The sequence below is a fragment of the Xiphias gladius genome, chromosome 19 (assembly GCF_016859285.1).
Source record: "Xiphias gladius isolate SHS-SW01 ecotype Sanya breed wild chromosome 19, ASM1685928v1, whole genome shotgun sequence".
Classification (NCBI taxonomy): Eukaryota; Metazoa; Chordata; class Actinopteri; order Istiophoriformes; family Xiphiidae; genus Xiphias; species Xiphias gladius.
In genome coordinates, this window is record NC_053418.1 from 10,851,969 (window position 1) to 10,871,893 (window position 19,925).

The 19,925-nt window shown below is 40.5% G+C and overlaps 1 protein-coding gene across 1 annotated transcript in view; it reads left to right on the forward strand.

Moving 5' to 3' along the window:
* Positions 1 to 19,925, forward strand: part of fbxl17 (F-box and leucine-rich repeat protein 17) — a 223,108-nt gene that overhangs the window by 143,256 nt on the left and 59,927 nt on the right. The window contains exon 11 of the mRNA XM_040154669.1: positions 12,622 to 12,698. Coding sequence (XP_040010603.1) covers positions 12,622 to 12,698 — 77 coding nt within the window. The remainder of the gene's footprint in view (positions 1 to 12,621; positions 12,699 to 19,925) is intronic.

Sequence of the window (19,925 nt, forward strand, 5' to 3'; positions counted from 1 at the left end):
TTTACCAGGAGAGAGGGGGTCTTAGATATGTGATGTGGTTTGTTGGCTCCCTGTGAAGCACATGAGGAAAGTAGAGGGGAAGTCATTGTGAGAAGAAGATGGTGTTACAAGGGCGAAGGAATCGAAAGAAAGTGCACAGGTTTTAGAGAGCAGAGAGGGGGGAACAGAGAGAGAAAGAACATAGAGAGAAAGAGAGGGATAAACAGAAACAGAAAGGCAGGAGAAGAAGAGGGGATGTTCAGATAAATGGGTGAAAGCACAGGATAAGAGGAAAACATTGAGCGGGAGGGAGGGAGACGAAGAAAGAGACGGTCCAAGGACTGTTATCATCTGGAATCTATAGAGAATGGATGGGCAGCATGAAGAGTCTATAATCACATACATCAACAACACTGTCTATTAAAGCCTGTTCTTCTTCTACTCTGTCCTCTTCCCTTTGTCTCCCTAAACCACCAGCCCTGGTCAATTCACCAGCACACTAAACAGAAGATCTTTGTAAGGATGAAGACTCTAATATCAATAGTTATGGAAAAGAAGAGAACAAAGTCTGTAAATCTGGTTCCTTATTCTCATTGACATTCACTCTTTGATACTCTTTAAAGTAGGGAAAGAGTGAGGATTTATATACTCATTTGAGTTATGTAATGTTCCTATACAGTGTACCAAAAGAATAGGAGAAAATACAGCTTTGTTGTCCACCAAAGTGGAAAACAATTGATGGCCTATCAGGCAGCATATTAAAACACAAGGATTATGTTCATCATGCTGAATTTTTACTAAAAGATATCCTGATATCATGACTTTCTTTGCGTAACACATTGTATGGTACAGTGTAATGCAAGTGGATGCTGTCCACTGCATCTGACATTAAAACAGGTTCTCTTTTGACATTGACAGTTCAGAAAATGTTTCCAGTAATACATAGAGAGAAAGAAAAAGAAAAATAGGAAAGAAGGACATATGTGCTCCTGATTATGCCCTAGAATCAAAGCAAAAACACTAAACACAATTAACAAGCAGAATTAAAAAGTGTGAAACAAGTTTTTGTGACTTTTTAAAAAATCAAATATTATCTTTAAAGATCAACATCAAGGGAGGGGATAAAAAAAGATGACAATGAGCCCTACTTATACAGAACTATATATAATAGCAACTAAACTCCTCTGGTCCTCTCCTCTCTCTGTCTCCTCAGCCATTCTCTTCTGTCCTCCTCTTGCCTAAGCTCTGTCTGCTTAGCAAGTGATAAGCCACTGGAGCGTTGCCTGGTGGAGACTGCTTCAACAAATTCACTTTGCTATCAAGCTAATAGGATTTTGTTTCTTCAGCCCATGCTAAAGATGGAATCTTTGGATATGAGGAGAAAGAGATGAGCTCTGGTGATGAAGAGGCGTTATATGAGGCAGAGAAGACAGGAACTTCAAGGGGGGATAAAGTATACCCCCACCCCCTTTGAAAGTCTCCTCACTTTTTCTTGGCATGGGATCAAACAGTGTGTTCCGTTGGGGAAATTCATTTAGGATTCTGGCTTTTTCGAGGGCTGTTTGGGCCAATGAGCTGGTGAGCCAAGCAACATCTGTTTTCATGAATACCTAATGGCTGTGTGTCACCAGAGTCAAACGCCTGCTCCGAGAGACGCTCCCACTGTTATTACCATCATGGTTATTTAGCCACCAGTTTCTCATTAAGATTTTTCTCTCTATGGTCCCCATGGAGGGAACAATTGGTTTAGCTGCTAGTTAATACAGTATATGCTATAGCCCTCTCCCTATATTACAGATAATTTATCTTTTATGTGGGTGTTTTATTTGTAGTGTGCCATGTGTGTGTTTTATTGGTAAGGTGTGATACTTTAATATTATGATAACACCACAAAGGGAATAGGAAGGCATTATATGCTGTAAATCAAACAGGACAATTCAGTGATAATATCCAGTAGGAATAGGTGTTAGGGTATAGAGATGAGGTGAGAGGAATGCTAGGACTGCCAACATTAAACGTAGTCGCCGGAGAAAATATAAGCAATTTGGTTCCATATACTTGGAGCCTACTGTTTTGTGTGATAATAGTTTCTAAGATAGTGCCACTATTTTAGGTTGTAGTGTTAAAGTGCTACCCCTGCTCACGTTGCTATGGAGACACTGGCAGACAGGGGTTACAGTCAGTTCAATGTGGGCTCTCCAGACATCCAGTCATAGGTCAAGAGTCAGGGGTGATTGTTGCCAGGGTTAGATGCAGCTCCAGCTCCAGCTCCAGTTCCAGCTCTGGGTTCATTCAGGCAGTAAAGACTAGAGGTTTTTTCTATGTGTGAAATGAAATTTTGAAACCTCTGATACACACAAATTTTGCCCTAAGGTTACACACATATTCACCTTTTGTAGTTGACTTACTACACAGTGCTCTGACCTTATCTCAGCAACATTTGGAGCTCTATCTGCCTGGAAAAACATTTTCAAACTTAGCAGTTGTGTCTATTCTATGCATGCATATGTGTGTGCGTGTGTGTGTGTGTGTGTGTGTGTGTGTGTGTGTGTGTGTGTGTGTGTGTGTGTGTGTGTGTGTGTGTGTGTGTGGTATTGATGACAGTTACTACTAGACATGTTGAACTTGTTTCAACGTCTCGTAAAATGATGAGACAGCGTGATGATGTGATCTAGCATAGCTGTGGTTGTAATGCGGTTGTCGCACTCGATCCCTTTAATGCACTCTTTCCTTTCACACCCCTCCTCTTTTCTGTTTTCTTTCTGTTCTGGTCTCCTGTGCTTTCTTTTTCTCTTTATGTATATTCTGCTTATTTGTTTTTTTTTTTGTGAAGCATACTTTAGTCAAGGGCTATCGTAGCATAGTATATTCATGTCTTTTCACTCTCAGTAGAAAACAAATATATATATTTTTAACTTTTGACGAGAAGACAATGTACAACCTCAGTGACAGAAGCTACAATGTCTGCCAAGGAAAATAAAGGATGACAGAAGCCACACTGGAAAGCACACATTTTCACCATCGATCAGCAACCCTGTCCAGTTCGGTATGTAGTGTCTCAGCTCTCCTCGAGTCTTTAGAACAGTGTGAGTCCATTGATTAGGCTTTGTCATCCTGGTGTGTGTGCTGGTAAACCAGTGATCCTAATGAAGCTGAGTCCATCCAGAAAAGCTGCAGGAGCAGTGAGCAGTAGCACCAAAAATTTAACAGCTCATTCGTTCTCAAAGGGAGCCAACTTACGAGGCAAATTCAGCGTAATTAAAGCCTGTCTGTGTAATTGAAGCATTCCTCTCTCTGTCATAGTAGCAAGGAAATTACACGCTGCAGTATGACTTGTTGGGCCATTGTACAGAATGTGTTGTGGTATAATTCAGTGGCCTCCCACCCTCCCATTCTCACTGCCTCCTTTCCTCCGCCATTCTATCTTCATCCCCCTTCTCCCTTCCTCTTCATATCCATTAGCCTAATGAACACCCTCCAATATCCTGCCAACAGGACAAACATGGTACACAGTATTGTTCTCTGCTTTTTGCATGCACACGCTCCTGCATGCGTGCACCGTGTTTGCATGTGTGTTTGACAGAGAGAGCGGGCAGGAGAGAATGCGTTGGTAAGCTCTCATTAAAATAGATGGCGGTAATCAAAGTGCAGAGCAATTAGCCACGGCTGAGTGGGCGTAGGGTGTACACTGTGTGTTACCGTGTGCCACTGTGTCAGGCCTATTGGTAAACATCGTGATAGTTCACGTCTCTCTGCATGTGGACAGGGAGCAGAAGAGTTACAATATGCAGCCCTGAGGGGTATGCTTACCTCAATTTATCACAGTCAGACTTCTTTAGTGCCTGAAACAACACTCTGGTATTAGCTGGTAGTTACTGGTTGTAATATCTGCTCTGGACAAATCTCATTTACTCATAGTCAAATACTACAGTATACTTCATGACAAGAATTCATATAAGGGGCTTGTTGCAGTGTCCTAAAAAACAAAAAGCAAAAAATAATTTTCCTATCAATACATTTCAGTGATAGTTGAGTCCTGCAAAACCCTTTTTTTTTAAATTAAAAACAAGTGAATAAATCTGCCAATAAAATAAGAATATTTTAAAATGTTTCGAGTACAAATCAATTTCTTTCAGTAGCTTTTTAGAAATCAGTGTCAAAGATTGTAAAAAAGGGCGTTTTTGACAATTTAGAACATACTGCATCGGGGCATCCTGGTGGCCTCGTGGTTATCATACATACCATTTTTTTCACTTGATTGACAGAAAATAAGAATTTAATGACTTAATTATAGACAATGTGACTTGCTAACAAGATTATTTTGTAGTGAAACCAAAACAGAGGTTCTCTTTTGTGATCACAGTGCTATATTATACTTGATGTGTACAAGATGTGCACTATAAACTATGAGTTTTGTGCGAAATCAAAATCCAGGCCTAATTTAAGAAGTGGATGCCATAATCAAAAACATATGCAGAGTGCTGAGAGGTTTGAAGCAGTTTTGCTCTTGTTCTACCTGACTGCATGTTTCAGAAATAAGAGAAAACAGATGCACCCACTGCTTTTTATTCCCTACAGTAACATCTATCATGGGCAAACATCCCTCACCTGGCTGGTCGTCTCACATGGGCAGAGATCCACTAACTTTCTCTTCTGCGCTAACACACACACACACACACACACACACACACACACACACACACACACACACACACACACACACACACACACACACACACACACATGCAGGCACAAACAGCACTGTGTCAACTCAGACCTGAGGCTTTAAGTGTTATCACCATCTGCCACGGGGCAGTGCTCATCTTCTCCTGAGTTATTTATTGTGTTATGGCTGCAGTTGGCTGACCGTGGAGTTGGATAGGGGCATGGCATTGCTTTACAGAACCCAGTTGTTCATTTACAGGTGAGTATCTCGCTTGCATGTCCTCGGGGAAACTGCTTAGAACAAACCAAGGAAGGAACCACAGAGGCAGAGTGAAGAACTATTAGAGATCCATGCTGTTTGAGCATTGTGAGTCCAGTTTGGTTTCCGCTGGCAACTGAGAAGCTGCTTTGTAATGCTATTAGTGCATGTGCATCACGGAGGCCCGGCAGTGTTGGCAAGGTAACAGGGTGTCCATTTGGATGAGCTTCAAGTGAATAACTACCACTTAACCTTACAAAGTGCTTAGTTGGCTTTTCTTGCTGGTTTTTGATGGACAAATTGACTGGTGTGTGAGTGACACTTGTTTTTGGAGATGTTGAAAGTGTGGGCTAATATTGTATGTAATAACAGCCATAAGTTTCTGGCAAATTTATATCAAAATATCTTCAGAAGTCTGATGCACTTTTGAACTCAGTATTATTTTATGTATAAACCTTTAGAACTGCCAAATGACCATTTGCTCAGAGTAGGACTCCTGCTATCTCTATATTGGAGCTTTTGACACTTAGTGGAGTACTAGAATCCTTTTATCCTGCAATTACAGCTGGAGAAAAATGCTTGAAGCATGTAAAGAACCAAACCTTGACTCAGGATGAGAGGAGACCGCTGCACATTGAAAGGCCTTGGTATTTCTGCTTTCCTTTAGTTGGCCTGCAAAGTGGCTTATTTGGCGATCGCCTCTCCTTTCACAGACAAAACAAAAAAGCACAGGTTGAACAGGAAATCTGAGGATGATAGGCATTTATGGCTCCAGTTACGACCCCATCGGCACATTTTTGAGCAGGCTGATGACAAGCCGCTGGAATGCCCCGCCGTTTTGCAGAGTCGTTTGAAAACATGATTAACGGTGGTGGAACACAATAGGAATGTGATTCTCATTTGAGCGGCGGTGGGTATGGGAGGCTAGCCTGGGAAATCATCCAGGCCGTAATTGCTGAAGCAGACCCTGATTCAGATGGCTGGAACACACACACAACCGCAAGCGCGCACGCACACAAATGCTCAAATGGATAGGGATAAAAAGTGTATCTTACAGCCTTGGCCTGTGGATTTATAAGTATATCATAACAATAAACAAATATGAGATATATCTGTGAACTCTGTCATGGTTACATTTAAGGAGCTGCAATAGTAAGTGGGAGCTTTTTTAATGAGGCATAATGTTATTTGAGTTGTATTATAAGTTGTAATTGTAAGCTGCATTTACAAATTTTTCATCATTATTACATATGTACATATACTCTATTACATATTTTACATTCAAACCCATCGTGATATAAGTGTCATACAAACATACTGATACTTTTTGTTGAAAGCACAGTGTTAACTGTATCCCGAATAGGCAAAAGAGCAATAGTCCAGGGTCAGCTATTTGAAAAGCTATGAACATGTTCCCTCTCATTCAATAAAACCTGTATTGCTTAATTTTAAGATTTTTGCTTTTCCTCCAAATGAAGTATTTGCTTACTCAAGGGCTCCTTTGTGGTATGGGATATTTTTATATCCATTTATATTAGCTCAGTGAAAAAAAGCCTTAAAGTTTTTTTGTCAAAAGTATTCCGGAAACTTGCACAGTGTTGCACATCATCTGAGCAAGCCAAACCCTGCTTCCTTATACTTGTGTATGGATTTATGGGTGATATAAAGAAAATTTACAGCAAGAATCATTTTGCAAGAGCGTTCTCCGCAGAAGTATAAACTGCCGTCTTGCCTCACTCTCCTCCTCTTTGCTGCTCCGCCCATCCATTTCATTAAGTCTAAAGACAGCAATGGAAGTCTGAAGTCTCATCTGTCACCACTGCTGCATCCTCCCCCTCCTCCTTTTTATGTTTTCAACCTCTCCCTAGACCTTCAACCGCTTTTCTTTATACATTTCATGCTTACTTTCTTTCTTTTCGCCCTCTTCTCTCGAAAATCACCCATTTCTATTTCCCTGCTTCTTTTGTGTCGCTAGACAGCCGTGTAATTGCAGGCTGTGTGAGGAGCGGGATGAGACGAGGCCTTGTGTTGGTTGGCACCGGGCTAGTGTACCTACCTTCAGCCATTCTCCCAGCAGTGCCTTTGTTCCTGCTTCATTGTGATAGGCTAGCTAAAGAGAAGCTCTACACATGTTGTTTGGCTGCAAGACTGTCTGCAGTCTTTGTGATAAATATGGTCCTCTGTTTCTCTCAAGTATTGTTACTATTCTTCCTCTTGCTGCCTGTCTGCTTGGATACCTCTGGCTGTGTTGCATAAAAGAAGATTAGCTTCACCTCTGAGAGATACATGCACACAAGCACAAACAACACACCCTGCCTAATGACACACACACACACACACACACACACACACACACACACACACACACACACACACACACACACACACACACACACACACACACACACACACTAGGTTGTCCCCTCTGTCCCTCCCCTCTTGTCCCATATCTCCTCATTGAGCCTCACTGTAGAGTTGTTCCAGTTTCTGTGCATGGACATTGCTCACTAAGATGATTGGACTTGTAAGTTTGGAAACTTCCATATTCCACAGAGACCTTTATTATAGTATTTAGGTGTTGAAATAAAAACATTGTACAAGAATAAATACACAGTATATCTTGATCACTATCTGTGAATGGATATGACTACTATTAATGTTATCGTTGGGCCTTGATTATTTGTAAAAATTTTTAACAGAATGTCTGTCGAAAAGCCTAAATAACAAAATAAATAAAAACAACAATAATTACACGGAGCACAATATAAATCGTAAATAACCTAATTTACAGTATGACCATAGCAACAGGATCATGGCAGAGATTAAGTTTGATCAAACAGAGAGCTGGGATTAAGGGCTGATCAGTAGGATTTGTCAAGGTTTAACCTCTGGTTGTACAACAGAAAACACGGACATGATTGTGCGTACACACACACACACACACACACACACACACACACACACGCACAAGGCCAGCTGTCCTGTAGGGCAGCTATAAGATATAAGTACAGAGCTCAGATAGAAGCAGTATTCTGCTGGTTGGTCGATGATTTTCTCAGTGCTAATCCTCTTTTTTTCTTTCATGTTTCAAACACTGGTTAAGGCTGTATACTGTAAGTGGCCATATTACAGAAGATGTATAGAGTGATTTTTAAAAGGCTCTCCTATGTTCTTAGACGTTGATGACTAATTAGAGCTCCTCGCTGTAAGAATGAAGGCGAACCGACTTCACTGCCTTGACTTTGACTTGAAAGTCCATTTCCCTAACCTTCAGTATAGTGCACATAGGATTTTATCCTTCTGACCATGCTGGTTTACCATTTCCCATTTATCATTGAAGAGCTTGAGTTGTTTAAAAAAAAAAAAAACTTGTTTCAATAATGCTATTCAGTGCACATAAATAACATTTAACAAGATGGGCTATGTTCATTTTATTTGCAGCTTTTTAGGAATGAGTAGTAATCAGACCATAGGAGTTTCTAAAACCTTAAATAATTTTCAGTGAGCCAGTATATTGTACATAGCCTTACGATGGCGGTTTGCAGAAGTTGGTCAAATATGGTCTAAGAGCAAATTGATTTCCAGGAAATAAAAATGGATGTTTAAAAAAACATCTAGGCTCCTCAGTCAGTGACATTTCCACCGTAATCTACACTTTAGCTCATACAGCTTTAGCTATTTATACCCTTGCGCCTCATTTACACGCTAAGACCCAGGAAAATGCTTCTGTTAATCACCAGATAAATGACTGGTGATGTAGTTACCGTGGTTTCAGAGTAACATAATTGAGTTTTCTTCTTAAAAACTCCAAGGGAAGAGCAATTAAGAATCAGCATTACTGCATGGTTTTCTCCTGATGATATAAAAAATATAGCTGCATCTGGCTCTTTAAGTTGTTTTGGGTAGATTATTTAATTGTTATTTTCTCTTTTGAGTACTCTAAAGAATATTAGCTCAGTAATGGATTAACAAACCTTTACCCTATTTCAGGCAGAAGTCACGCGACTACATCAGTTAGGACCAACTCTTTTTTACTATGATTCAGCCTCTTATCCTTCAGTGTGTCGAACAGTCGAACAAGGGCTAAATTCTTTGGCAGGCGGCATTAGCTTGGATGGCGAGAAAATAGAATTAAACATGAAAGATGTTTCAGGGTTAAGCAAAGTCCTCGAGGCCCAATTGTGTGGGTCCAATAATTCAATTTAGATAGAAAATGTGTGTATGACTTTGTGTTTAAGGATGAGAAATTCCCTCAAATCCTGGGCATGCAAAGAACCAAACCAAAGTCTGATTTTGTTCGTGTGGGACTGTAGGAATGAGATAGAGAGAGGAGCGGCAGTTTGATTGTTTACCTCTGGCTGTTTGTGCCGACAGTGTGGTGACAGTGAGCCAAATACACACTGACCCCTGATGAGGCTCACTCTCCTGGTCCTCTCTCTCCCTCCTGCTTGCCGGTCACACGAGCTGCTTGAACATGCAGTCCCTTAGTTGTCATGGGAACTGTTTTAATGTGATTTTATTGGAAAAGATGGCCTTGAGCTGTATATTAGCTAGCTACATAACAAAATGCTTTCTCTGGTGTTTTTTGCATTTATAATATTCTTAAGAGCATCTTTCTCCTCCAGTGGTAGCAGAGACAACTTGCCTGACTTTCTCGCCTAATTCACTTGTCATCATCATTTACTCCTCGTTTTCTTGCACTCCTTCATCTTGCTCATTTTTCTGTTATTGTTCAAAATCATCCTCATTTACCTCCCCCTCAACTTACCTTACATTCTTGTCATCTTGCACTGTCTGCTTCGTCTCCTCCACTTATCCTCTCTTCATTGATCCCAAGTACTGTTCAACAACTTCTTTTTTAACTCTTTCCTGATTCTCTATTCTCATATTTTCTGGCACATTTCCATCATCTCCCAGTCTGCCGTTTCTCCTCTTAGTTTTTTCTTCCTTAACCTTAGTTGTATTCCTGCATCTCACACCGTATCCCCATCATCACGATCCTGCACATTTTTCCCTCCCTTTGTCACTTCATCAGTTCCTTTTCCTATCCCACCTCATATCCTTATCCTCCATCCCACATAGTGTCTGTCGATCAGCTGCATCACCCTGTTTTCATCCTCCTCCATCAAATTTCTGCTCTCCTTATCTTCTCCAACACTCTCATAAAATGTGGTTTTTCTGTCAACAAAGTCTCTAAAAAGTAACCTTTCCTTTTTCTCCTCTTCATCCTGCCTGTTACCGGTGTTTTTCCCATTTTAAACACCACCAGCAGCTTTTCTAGCTCAAGCACCTTGCCACCCTGTTGACTTGCTCTCTACTCTGCATCCTAATGTTCTGCTCTCAGTGTTATCTCCTGAAGCATTGCTTCTATCTAAATGTTTAGTATGCGCACCATGTCCAACCTTGGCTTTTGTCACAGGCTCTGTACATTATTGAAAGCGAGCAGATCACTAATTCATGTCAGCTGAGCCTTGTGGGGTTTGGTTAGAGGTGGGTGGGATCTTGTTGCTTCTTGAAGGCCTTTCATGTGGCTTGAACCATGTCTTAGCCATCACATCCCACACCTCTGCTCCGTCCTCCCTCGTCTCCTCTGCTGTCTCCTTTAACATCTTCTAATTTCACCTCACTTCGGCCTTATTAATGGCTTCTTGTTCTTTCATCTTTCTATCCATTTCCTTTCCATTCCTTAGCTCTGTTGGTCTCCCATGATGTACCCCCTCTGTCTCTGTTCAACAACTATCTGCTGTATAGAGATTTCTACTCACTCTGTTTCCTGCTGTAGTCGCTTTCCATCTCTCCTCACTCCCTCCCTCATTCATTGATGTCTAATCTAATTGCTTTTGCTCTGACCCTGGGGACCCTGGCACAGTGTAACAAGCTCCCAGTGGATACACTCTGCCTCGGCCGAGGCATTGCTGCATCCCTGAATCGCTACTTTCTTTTTATCTGTTTCCTCACCTACTCTTCCCAGTGCATTCATTCATTAGCAGCAGTAATGCTGTAGCACCAAGACAAACAGTATGATATTGCAATCTCACTGGCTTAACTGAATCTAATCTAAAACTGGCCACAGCACAAGGTTGGAGCAGGAATGAACAATTGCAACAGGTCTTTTTCTATTTTAAAGTGTGGAATTTTTTCAAAACCACATCTTAGAGTGGTCCACAGAGAGAGAAAAAGTGGTGAATAGGAAAAGGAAGAAGGGCAGGATGAAGTAAGACTCAGGGAGAAAGAAAGAAAAATAAATAGGGACAGGTGGGAAGGGATAATGAAGAAGTAGGAAAACAACATGATAACTTGGAGAAGCTCGGAGGACCACTGCAACTGAAATTTAATAGAAAAGGCGAAATATGAAGATGCAGCCCAGTGAACTAAAGCAGACAGGCCAGTGCACATTTTAACAGCTTTGGCTCCACTCAGAAATAAAGATCTTAGAAATATGGCACACATTTGAACTTTTCTTTCCTCCTTGTTCCTACAGTGCAATGTGTCACACATTAAGTGACGTCCATGAATAGTGTCACCTTAAATGAAACCGAAGCAAAAAAATTCTAGCTTACAAATCATGCCGTGTTCGAGAGGCTCAAAATTTTGCTCCACCGAATTCCCTGTTGATCTGCTATCTGTTTTCACTCCTATTTGCTAAATAGTGAGGATGTGGCATAAAAAGCATGAAAGAAGCTCAGATTTTCCCAACAAGTCCTCACGCATAATGCTTGGTCGATGGTGAGATAAACAACGCCTTTCAAAATGGTCATATTGTGTGAAAGTGAATGAGCACCTTGCACATTCTTAGAGAGCACAGATGCCTCAATATTGTTCCCGACAGCAGACAGCTCAACATCACTTTTAACGTGTGTGTGTGTGTGTGTGTGTGTGTGTGTGTGTGTGTGTGAGCTTGTCTTTTTTGTCTGATAAATATTCATGATAGAACACCAGCATAAAGATCAAAACAATTTCTCCTGAAGGTTAATAGGTCAAATGCGTTAATCAAAATCTAGTTGTTGCACACACTCCTCTCATTAGAGGCATTTAAAGAGAATCATTTGATACAGATACTCTGATCTTCCCCGTGGCCTTCCCTAGTGTATACTTTCTCTCTCCCTCGCTCTCTCTCTCTCTCTCGCACACACACACACACACGCACACACACACACACACACACACACACACACACACACACACACACACACACACACACACGTATGCACTCTGTAGGTCCTTTGGGCTCAGGAACTGGGCTGAATACAGATATCTCTTTCTTTGAAGTGAGCAAGCTTACTATATATTTGTATGTCTGCGCACGCACACACGCACAAATACACACATACATTCCTGCTGTGTTAGTGCATGCTTCTTTAATCAGATCAGGTGTTTAATTATTAATGTGTATGTTAAAGAAGCAGAGGCAGAATATGTGAACAGTTATGACCCTGCAGCTGTACTCTTTAACCTTTACTGTGGAATAATTCCACGTATGGGTGCGTGTCTGTGTGTGTGTGTGTGTGTGTGTGTGTGTGTGTGTGTGTGTGTGTGTGTGTGTGTGTGTGTGTGTGTGTGTGTGTGTGTGTGTGTGTGTGTGTGTGTAAGAGAGAGAAGTAAAGAGAAAGGGAGCTGCTGTATCCGTGTATGCATTGTAGTGTTTTTCATGCAGTTCAAAATTGCTTTCAAGCAAAAACGAACAAACATTTCTTTTTTCTCTGTCTGTCTGTCTGTAGGTGTGTGGAAATCATCGCCAAGGAGGGGAGAAGTCTGAAGGAGCTGTATCTTGTGTCTTGTAAAATCACAGACCATGGTAGGATACTTTCAATCACTCTCCTTTTGTTGCAGTCAACCTCCTACATTATTATCATAACCATTATTAGCCCACAGTCACTACCATGATTCGGGACTCATTTGATTTTACGACCCGCCCCGCATGACACTTGCAAACAGTAAAAATATAATTGAAAAGTTACACACAGAATTAAGTCATCTTAGGTGGATCTCCTCAGTGCAGCCCACAGATGTTCATACTGTCCTATTAACTTGGCAGGAGGATTTTTATCCTTCCCAGCACACAGACACACAGCCTTTATATCCCTCTAGCATCATCTCCCCTTTGTATTTTGTTTACACTACCTCGCTCCTCTGCTCGATTCCATTCTGCCATATGTTTTACAGAATATTTGAGTCTTTTATCAGTTACACTACTTAAACATCAGGAGTACAAGGCTGACGAACACTGCTTGCATGAATTATTTGATTCCTTGTGTGGCAGTGTGTTTGTCTGTTTAGTTTTTGCAGTGCCACTGTGTGCGTGTGTGTGCATGCGTGTTTGTTTGTTTGTGCATGTGTGTACCAACTATCCGCAATGTGCTCGAAACAAAGCTCTAACTGGGATGAATGATGTTTGCTTGAGTGTGATTGTCAGAGAAAGTTCAATTTGACTTTTTTTAAGTCCCATGTAGAAAATGGTTCCAATAGAAGGGGTTTGTGTCTGTTTTTTCTTGCTTTTATATTATGTTAACAAGTCATTGTATGAATAAATTGCCTTTTCAAAATTGCACAAAGGGACTAGTGAGATTACAAACTAACAGAGCTTCTGCTTGTTTGTCCCATGGAGTTTTCTTAAGTAAGCTACTTAATGTGAGTTTATTTTACTTTTGATCATAACAAAGTAAGTAGCCTGTGCTTTTCATAGTCAGGCTTTATACCTGTTTTCTGTGTTAGATGATATTGCTTCAGTTGTTTGTTTTTTAACTTGCTGTTGTCTGAATAATTAGCCTATTGAAAATTGCACAATGGGACTACAGAGATAAGAAACAAACCAGCCTTCTGCTTGTTAGTCCCATGGTGCTTGCTCGAAAGCTTAGAGAGCTTAGGCTGCGTTGGGAGCTGTTTTTGTTGTGGGCCTCTAAAGCCCATCAAGGAATTGTATAACATTTGGATGTACAGATTAACGTGACTTGTATCATGCTGTATAATACCCTGTATACTTTTTGGATAGGGCAACATCTTGGAATGAGGTGTCCAGTGTTTCTACATACATCCATGATGCTGACCCTTTCAGTTCCATTGCAAGCTGCATCATTATATCTGTCTGAATCTGATGTGAGACTCTTGCAGTTTAATTCTATACTTATCGAGGCACTGCGGTCAGCAATTTATAGCTCCAGCTGTTAGCTACTTTCTGACATAGCGTACTACTATGAACTTTGGGGGACTACAGAATGCCCTTCATCTTTTCCCCTTCAGGAAACCACCACTATTTTGCCTATTCTGTAGTAGTTTTACTAAATAGTGACAGTAGATATGGCTACAAGGTTTAATGCCGTGCATTAATTGGCCAAGGTTTCCCAAAGGAAGTTGTCATTATGTCGTATGTGTTGCGACAGAGTGGAGAGTTGAATGGTTCTTCTCCAAGACAAGCTGCAGTTTGCTGCCAACTTCTGTGAGTTACAGTGACAATAATCACCTTGACCTCTCTGAACCTGAACCTTAACTATGTGTGCGTGTGTGTGAAACATTATGTGGGCGTGTTTCTACTGGTGTTTGATTAATGACTTCAAGATCACGATAGTACATTAAACCTGGAATGCACACATCCACCCCCTTATATATCCCTCTCTTTCTGTGTGTCTCTCTAATCATTTTGACCAAGATGAATTGGTGATATCTGATCTTCTTCCTTCACTAATGACCCCTCTGGCCCTCTTTGGCTGATGATTGGGTCTGTGTGTATTTATATGTGTGTGTACGTGTATGTCCTTCCAGGATAGAGATGCCTGTTGTAGGGGCTCTGTGCTCTAACAAAATGATTGGTGGATTTCCTGCTTCAGTCTCTGATAAATTAAATAACAGAAATGAGATTTTACATCTGCCAAGCCTGCCCCCCCTTTTTTTTCCTCCCATCTCCTGTGCTAATTATTTTTATTAATGGCCTCTCTGAGTGCATTTGAGATGTCCACAAGCCTCATACGTTCGAGTGTTCTGTTTTTTCCTCCCAGCTTTTGCTTCCTGTGTGATTTTATAGAAGCTTTGAGGACAGACAGAGAGAGACATAAAGACAGGTTTACATGACAAAAAAAGAGAGCTAGGCAACATGTAATTTTACTCCCAGTGCAGATGGTTTTAGAGATTACTTTGTGAGGCAGAGGAAACAAATGGAAAAAGCGAGGATAGAGCTTTTTTGGCGTAATGGTCTTACTGACAGCCCTATTAGTGCTGTGGAAAAAAAAACTTCCTTGACTTCTCTGTCATTCATCAAAAAACATGAAAACTAATTAGCTTCATAATATTTTGGTTGTAATAAAGGAAGTGTAGAGACTTGTTAACAACAGTCAGGTGAATGGATCTCAACGGTCTCAGACTTTTGGACTCTGCTGTATTTCATGAGATATAGGCATTTCAGTAACTGTTGGTTTTTCACACTTATGACTGATGATGAATAATGGTCACGCTACTGACGATTTTTTTTAATCTCTAAAAGCACTCCATCCAGATTTCCTCTGTCTTTCATTCCACACTCAGTGTTCTTTGTGCTACCTAATCTATTTATACACATGGTTTTTTCTAACTTTGTTTGTCTCACTGACAATTTCAAAAGCTATTAACACCTGCCACACACAACTTCACGTGCAAACACATGTATCAACAGTTTAATATGTTCCCATAAAATAAGATAATTTAAAGAGGTGGAAATTTTAAGTGTAGAAGGTACAGTACATCCCTAATATGAAAAGAAATGAAAAGAAAAAGAAAAGAAAATAAGAGAATAAAAAGTGGTGAGCAGACAGTAATTTTGAAGATAAATGGAAGACCTTAAATTACAACATTAGTTTGTTGTAAGGCACGGCTCATTTAATTTAAAAAACAATTACTTTAGTTGACATTTATATCTCAGTTATTGATATTTCTATAACTATTGACTCTCCAAAAGTGTGGTCAAGGGTATCCAGAAACAGTGATGAAGTATACCCACATCTAATGGGACACAAGGAGTTCTCTGTAGTTCTTGGACTCCAAAAGCAGGGAAACCATATGGAATACATTTAGTATTACGCTGGGACCCAAGCTTATTCAGATAATACAACTCATCTTTTCATACAGGAACCCTCCAGCTGCAGGCCTTTGAGCAATTTTAAGGCTTGACCCTTTGTTTAAGAACCCCTAATCTACAGAGTGCCCACTTATCACTGCCACTTGCAGGCTTCAAGGGCTGCATAGACTTTCCAACATATTTAGTAATTTTATATTTAAATGTGGCGATTGTCGAGCTGTTAGAGTCTAGAAACAGATTGCCTGTGTTGTATGTTTTTAAAAAAATCAAAAGTACCAAGCATGTCACTGCCTATCTCTTTTTTTTTTTTAAATAAAAGTAAAGAAAGCCAGGCCTCAATTGAAGTGGTTTGAGATAATGATAAGGAAGTATTGATAAAAGAAATAAAATTTTAAAACAATATATCCTTTCTTGCTCTTCCAGTAACTGACAAGATACCATGAGGTGATTTGCCATAGAGTGATGCAGTTACTTAAAAGTCATGACAGACTTTTAAGTAACTGCGTCTTAACCCCACCCCCGCGAACCCCCATTCACACATGTATAACAATAGAAAAAATAGGAACCCTGAGTTCCTTACTCTCATAGGCATACGGATGACTGGATCTCAGTCTGCCCATTACCCTTGCAGAAGTAAAAGTACCACTATAAGATATGGGTTTGAAACCTGATCCTGATGGGAAAACCTTCTCCGCCTCTCTCCCAGTTCTAATCAGATCTCTGCACCACCACTGTCAGCCTCAGTTACTGACCCATACACAGGTAGTGGCCCATACTGTATCTTCAGCACATCTGGATAGAGACTGATACCTTCTTGTCTCCTCTCAATCTCGTTCTCGTGGGTGTGTGCCTGTTTTTCTCATTTGTGTGTGTGTGTGTGTGTGTTTTGCATTCACATGCATCCATTTGTGTGTCTGCCCTGTGTGTGGGTATATCTGCCTGCGCTTATCTTGTCCCTTGTAGCACCACCCGCTTTATCTGGAGACAAAAAGAGAGACCTTGGCACCTCAGTTCTTTACATATGGTAATTCTCCTGTTTCACCCACACGCCTCCCCACGATCCCTTACCTTGTCAGTCATGGCCTCCTGTGTACGTCTGTGCGAATACAAGAGTGAGTGAAACACCTGTGGGAGACTGTACGAGTGAGAGGGAAGAAAAGGAGTAGCTTTGGTCTCGGTTGTGAAGTGGGAGGAATTATTTCAGGCTTCCAAAGTGATGAAAGTCAAAGTCCCATTTTTTTTTTCCATAGACAATGTTAGGTGACTGGCATTTTGAGCACTTCCATTTCTTAGATGGTCATGAAATTCTCTTGGTTGAATCATCATTACAGAATATGAGCACTTTGAAAAAACAAATTCTGTTGTGTGTGTTGCTGACGGCAAGTGGAAACCAAGCTAAGCTAAGCTTTGTAGAAACTTGATTATACATTCAGCAGTTTAAATCAGTTTGTGATCAATTCCTGTGTCAATCTTGGACGAGTCCCGCATTGTACGTATAGGTCCCAGTGGCGACCATGGAGTTTTATGGATTTGCTACCGCTCTGATTTGCACTTTGGACTTGCGGCTTGTCAATAGCAATGGCAACTGAGGTAGATGGGTATCAGAGTATTCAGAGCCATCCGTCATACCAGACAAAAACAAAAACAAAGTGAAAAAAAAAAACATAAAATAATCCTATAGTATAGTTGAATCATCAGTTGACTCCTGTGGTTCTATGTTATGGAACATTAAGGATATAATTTAAAAATCTTTGAAATGGGAATTGAAAGTGGGTAAAATACTTTTCCTTCTACTCTGCAACTATATTGCTCCTAATAGGAAAACTTGACAATGACAGCCCATCTTCCAGACTGTTGTGATTGTTTTGTCTTGTTGTATAAAAGGGACTGAGCTACTCAGATTGTGCATTTCATTATGTCCATCTGTATTTACCCATCTGTCAGCTTGTGAGATTATTGTTGTCATTCAATTTTCATGTCTTATTCTCTTATTTGAGCAACCCCTTCACTGCTCTCACATAGTTAAGAGGCATCTACATTTTTCTCCCTTTTTTCTTTTTCCCTGCTATGAACTCTGTTCCAAGACCGAACCCCTTCCTCCTCTCTTTTCCCATCTCATCCCTCTTTCCATTCATCTTTCAGCTCTTGCTTTCATCTGAGGTGCTTTACTCTAAATGCACTGAACTTTGATAGATGGGGCTTCCCTGCCCCTCCCACTGAGCAGAATCTCAAGAATGAAGTATCGCTGTATGTGTGTGTCTTCACTGATGTATGTGTGTTTGTGTGACTCTGTGCTTGTTTACATGCCTTGATGTGAGCTTGTTTGTACTGTAACAGGTTTCACTTGCTGCTGGGGAAATTTTGACACGCACTTACTCCCCAGGGTATCGTAGTGCTTTTTACAAGGTGAGGTTACTTAGCATAAAAGCAGCTGAAACAGCATGGTAACTCCCTCACTGACAATAAAAATGACATGTGATTGTTATGATCCCATATACAATATGATGAGGCCATTATGATCTGCTCAAAGCTGAAGAGTTACTGTGCTAGCTTTTAACCTTAAGCCAGCATTCACGTTTTGTAATTCTGCAATATTTTTGGGAGTGATGTACATGTCAAACCCCTTCAGCCTGATATCCCTGTCTTGCAAGACATGGTTGTATGGCAATAATGCCATTTTTAAAACGTCAGACAATATTGGAGTCACTGCAATAAAGAACAGTGAGGAGGACTTAAATGAGTTGATCAGTTATTGTATTTACACGTGGCATGATCGAACCTCTTGGTGATATGGCAACGATGTAAAGGCTGTAGTTTTCTCTCTCTTTCTCTCTTCTTTTGTTTTCACATCTCCACTTTTATTTGAGCAATTGCGTGTTTTCCCTCCATCTTGTTTGTTTACCAAGGAGTTATTCACCACCATACAGTAAAAGTGCTGTGAAACATAATGTGATGTAAACTTACAGTGTAATATCTCGTCTGCTCCTCTCTGTTTGGGATTTTGTTGGGAAATAATGTAATTCTACAAGCAGTCGGTTAAAATGTGCAGAGCAGTACAGGAGATTTACGTATATGTATGTGGGCTGCTAGGGGGAGCAAGTCAATAGACAATAATTGTCCGTCTGTATGTCCACTATGACTGTGGTTGTGCGTGTAACATGTATTTGTGTAGAGTAAGAAGAAAGTTATGTCTCTTGTTTTGCCGGTTAGTTTTAGGTTGGGGTTCATGGTTACTAGTATACAATAGTGTTGTTAAACCTGAGAGTCATTTTTTCATACCTTGGTGTCAGTGACAGATTGACTGAGACATTTTATGTTTTACTAATGCCTCTTAGGTTTGTTTGAATCTAACTTGGGACCACCAAAATTGATGGCACTGCTCTTGTCATGTGGGTACTGATATTTAGGAATTACATTTTAGGAACTAAAATATACATCCATAAGTATGTTGAAAGCAATTCATTTTTATTTATTTATTAATTTAATGAGAAATTATAAAATACCGGTAATATGGAGAAACATCATTGGGTCCATTGAGTTATTTTATTACTGTTGATTTTTCTTGAGAGGAAGAAATCAGTACTGTTGCCCAGTAGTCATTGAATATCAGCATATTCGTGGGTTAAATCTTTGAGGTGTTTGATCCTAGAGAGAGTTAAATAATTTTTTATTCACCAGGTGACTTACATGTTGAAGAGTGTAACCATCACAACACAACTTGACAGGAGAACTACCCAGGTGTGATCCTCCTGACATCAATTCCATTAAGTGTAAAACAATGGAGCCGGAGGTAGCCAAGCCCATAGGCCAACTCCCATGACACTTTTCCATATCACACTGTGACCCTAAAAACCAATGGAGCAGCAGTACACAGAAATAGCACATACTAGGAAAATTCATAAGCGGTGTGTTCTTTCCTCTAGGGGTAGGGGAGTTCGTAGAACAGGGAGAGGGAGAGAGTAACATATGTTGCAGAATGCT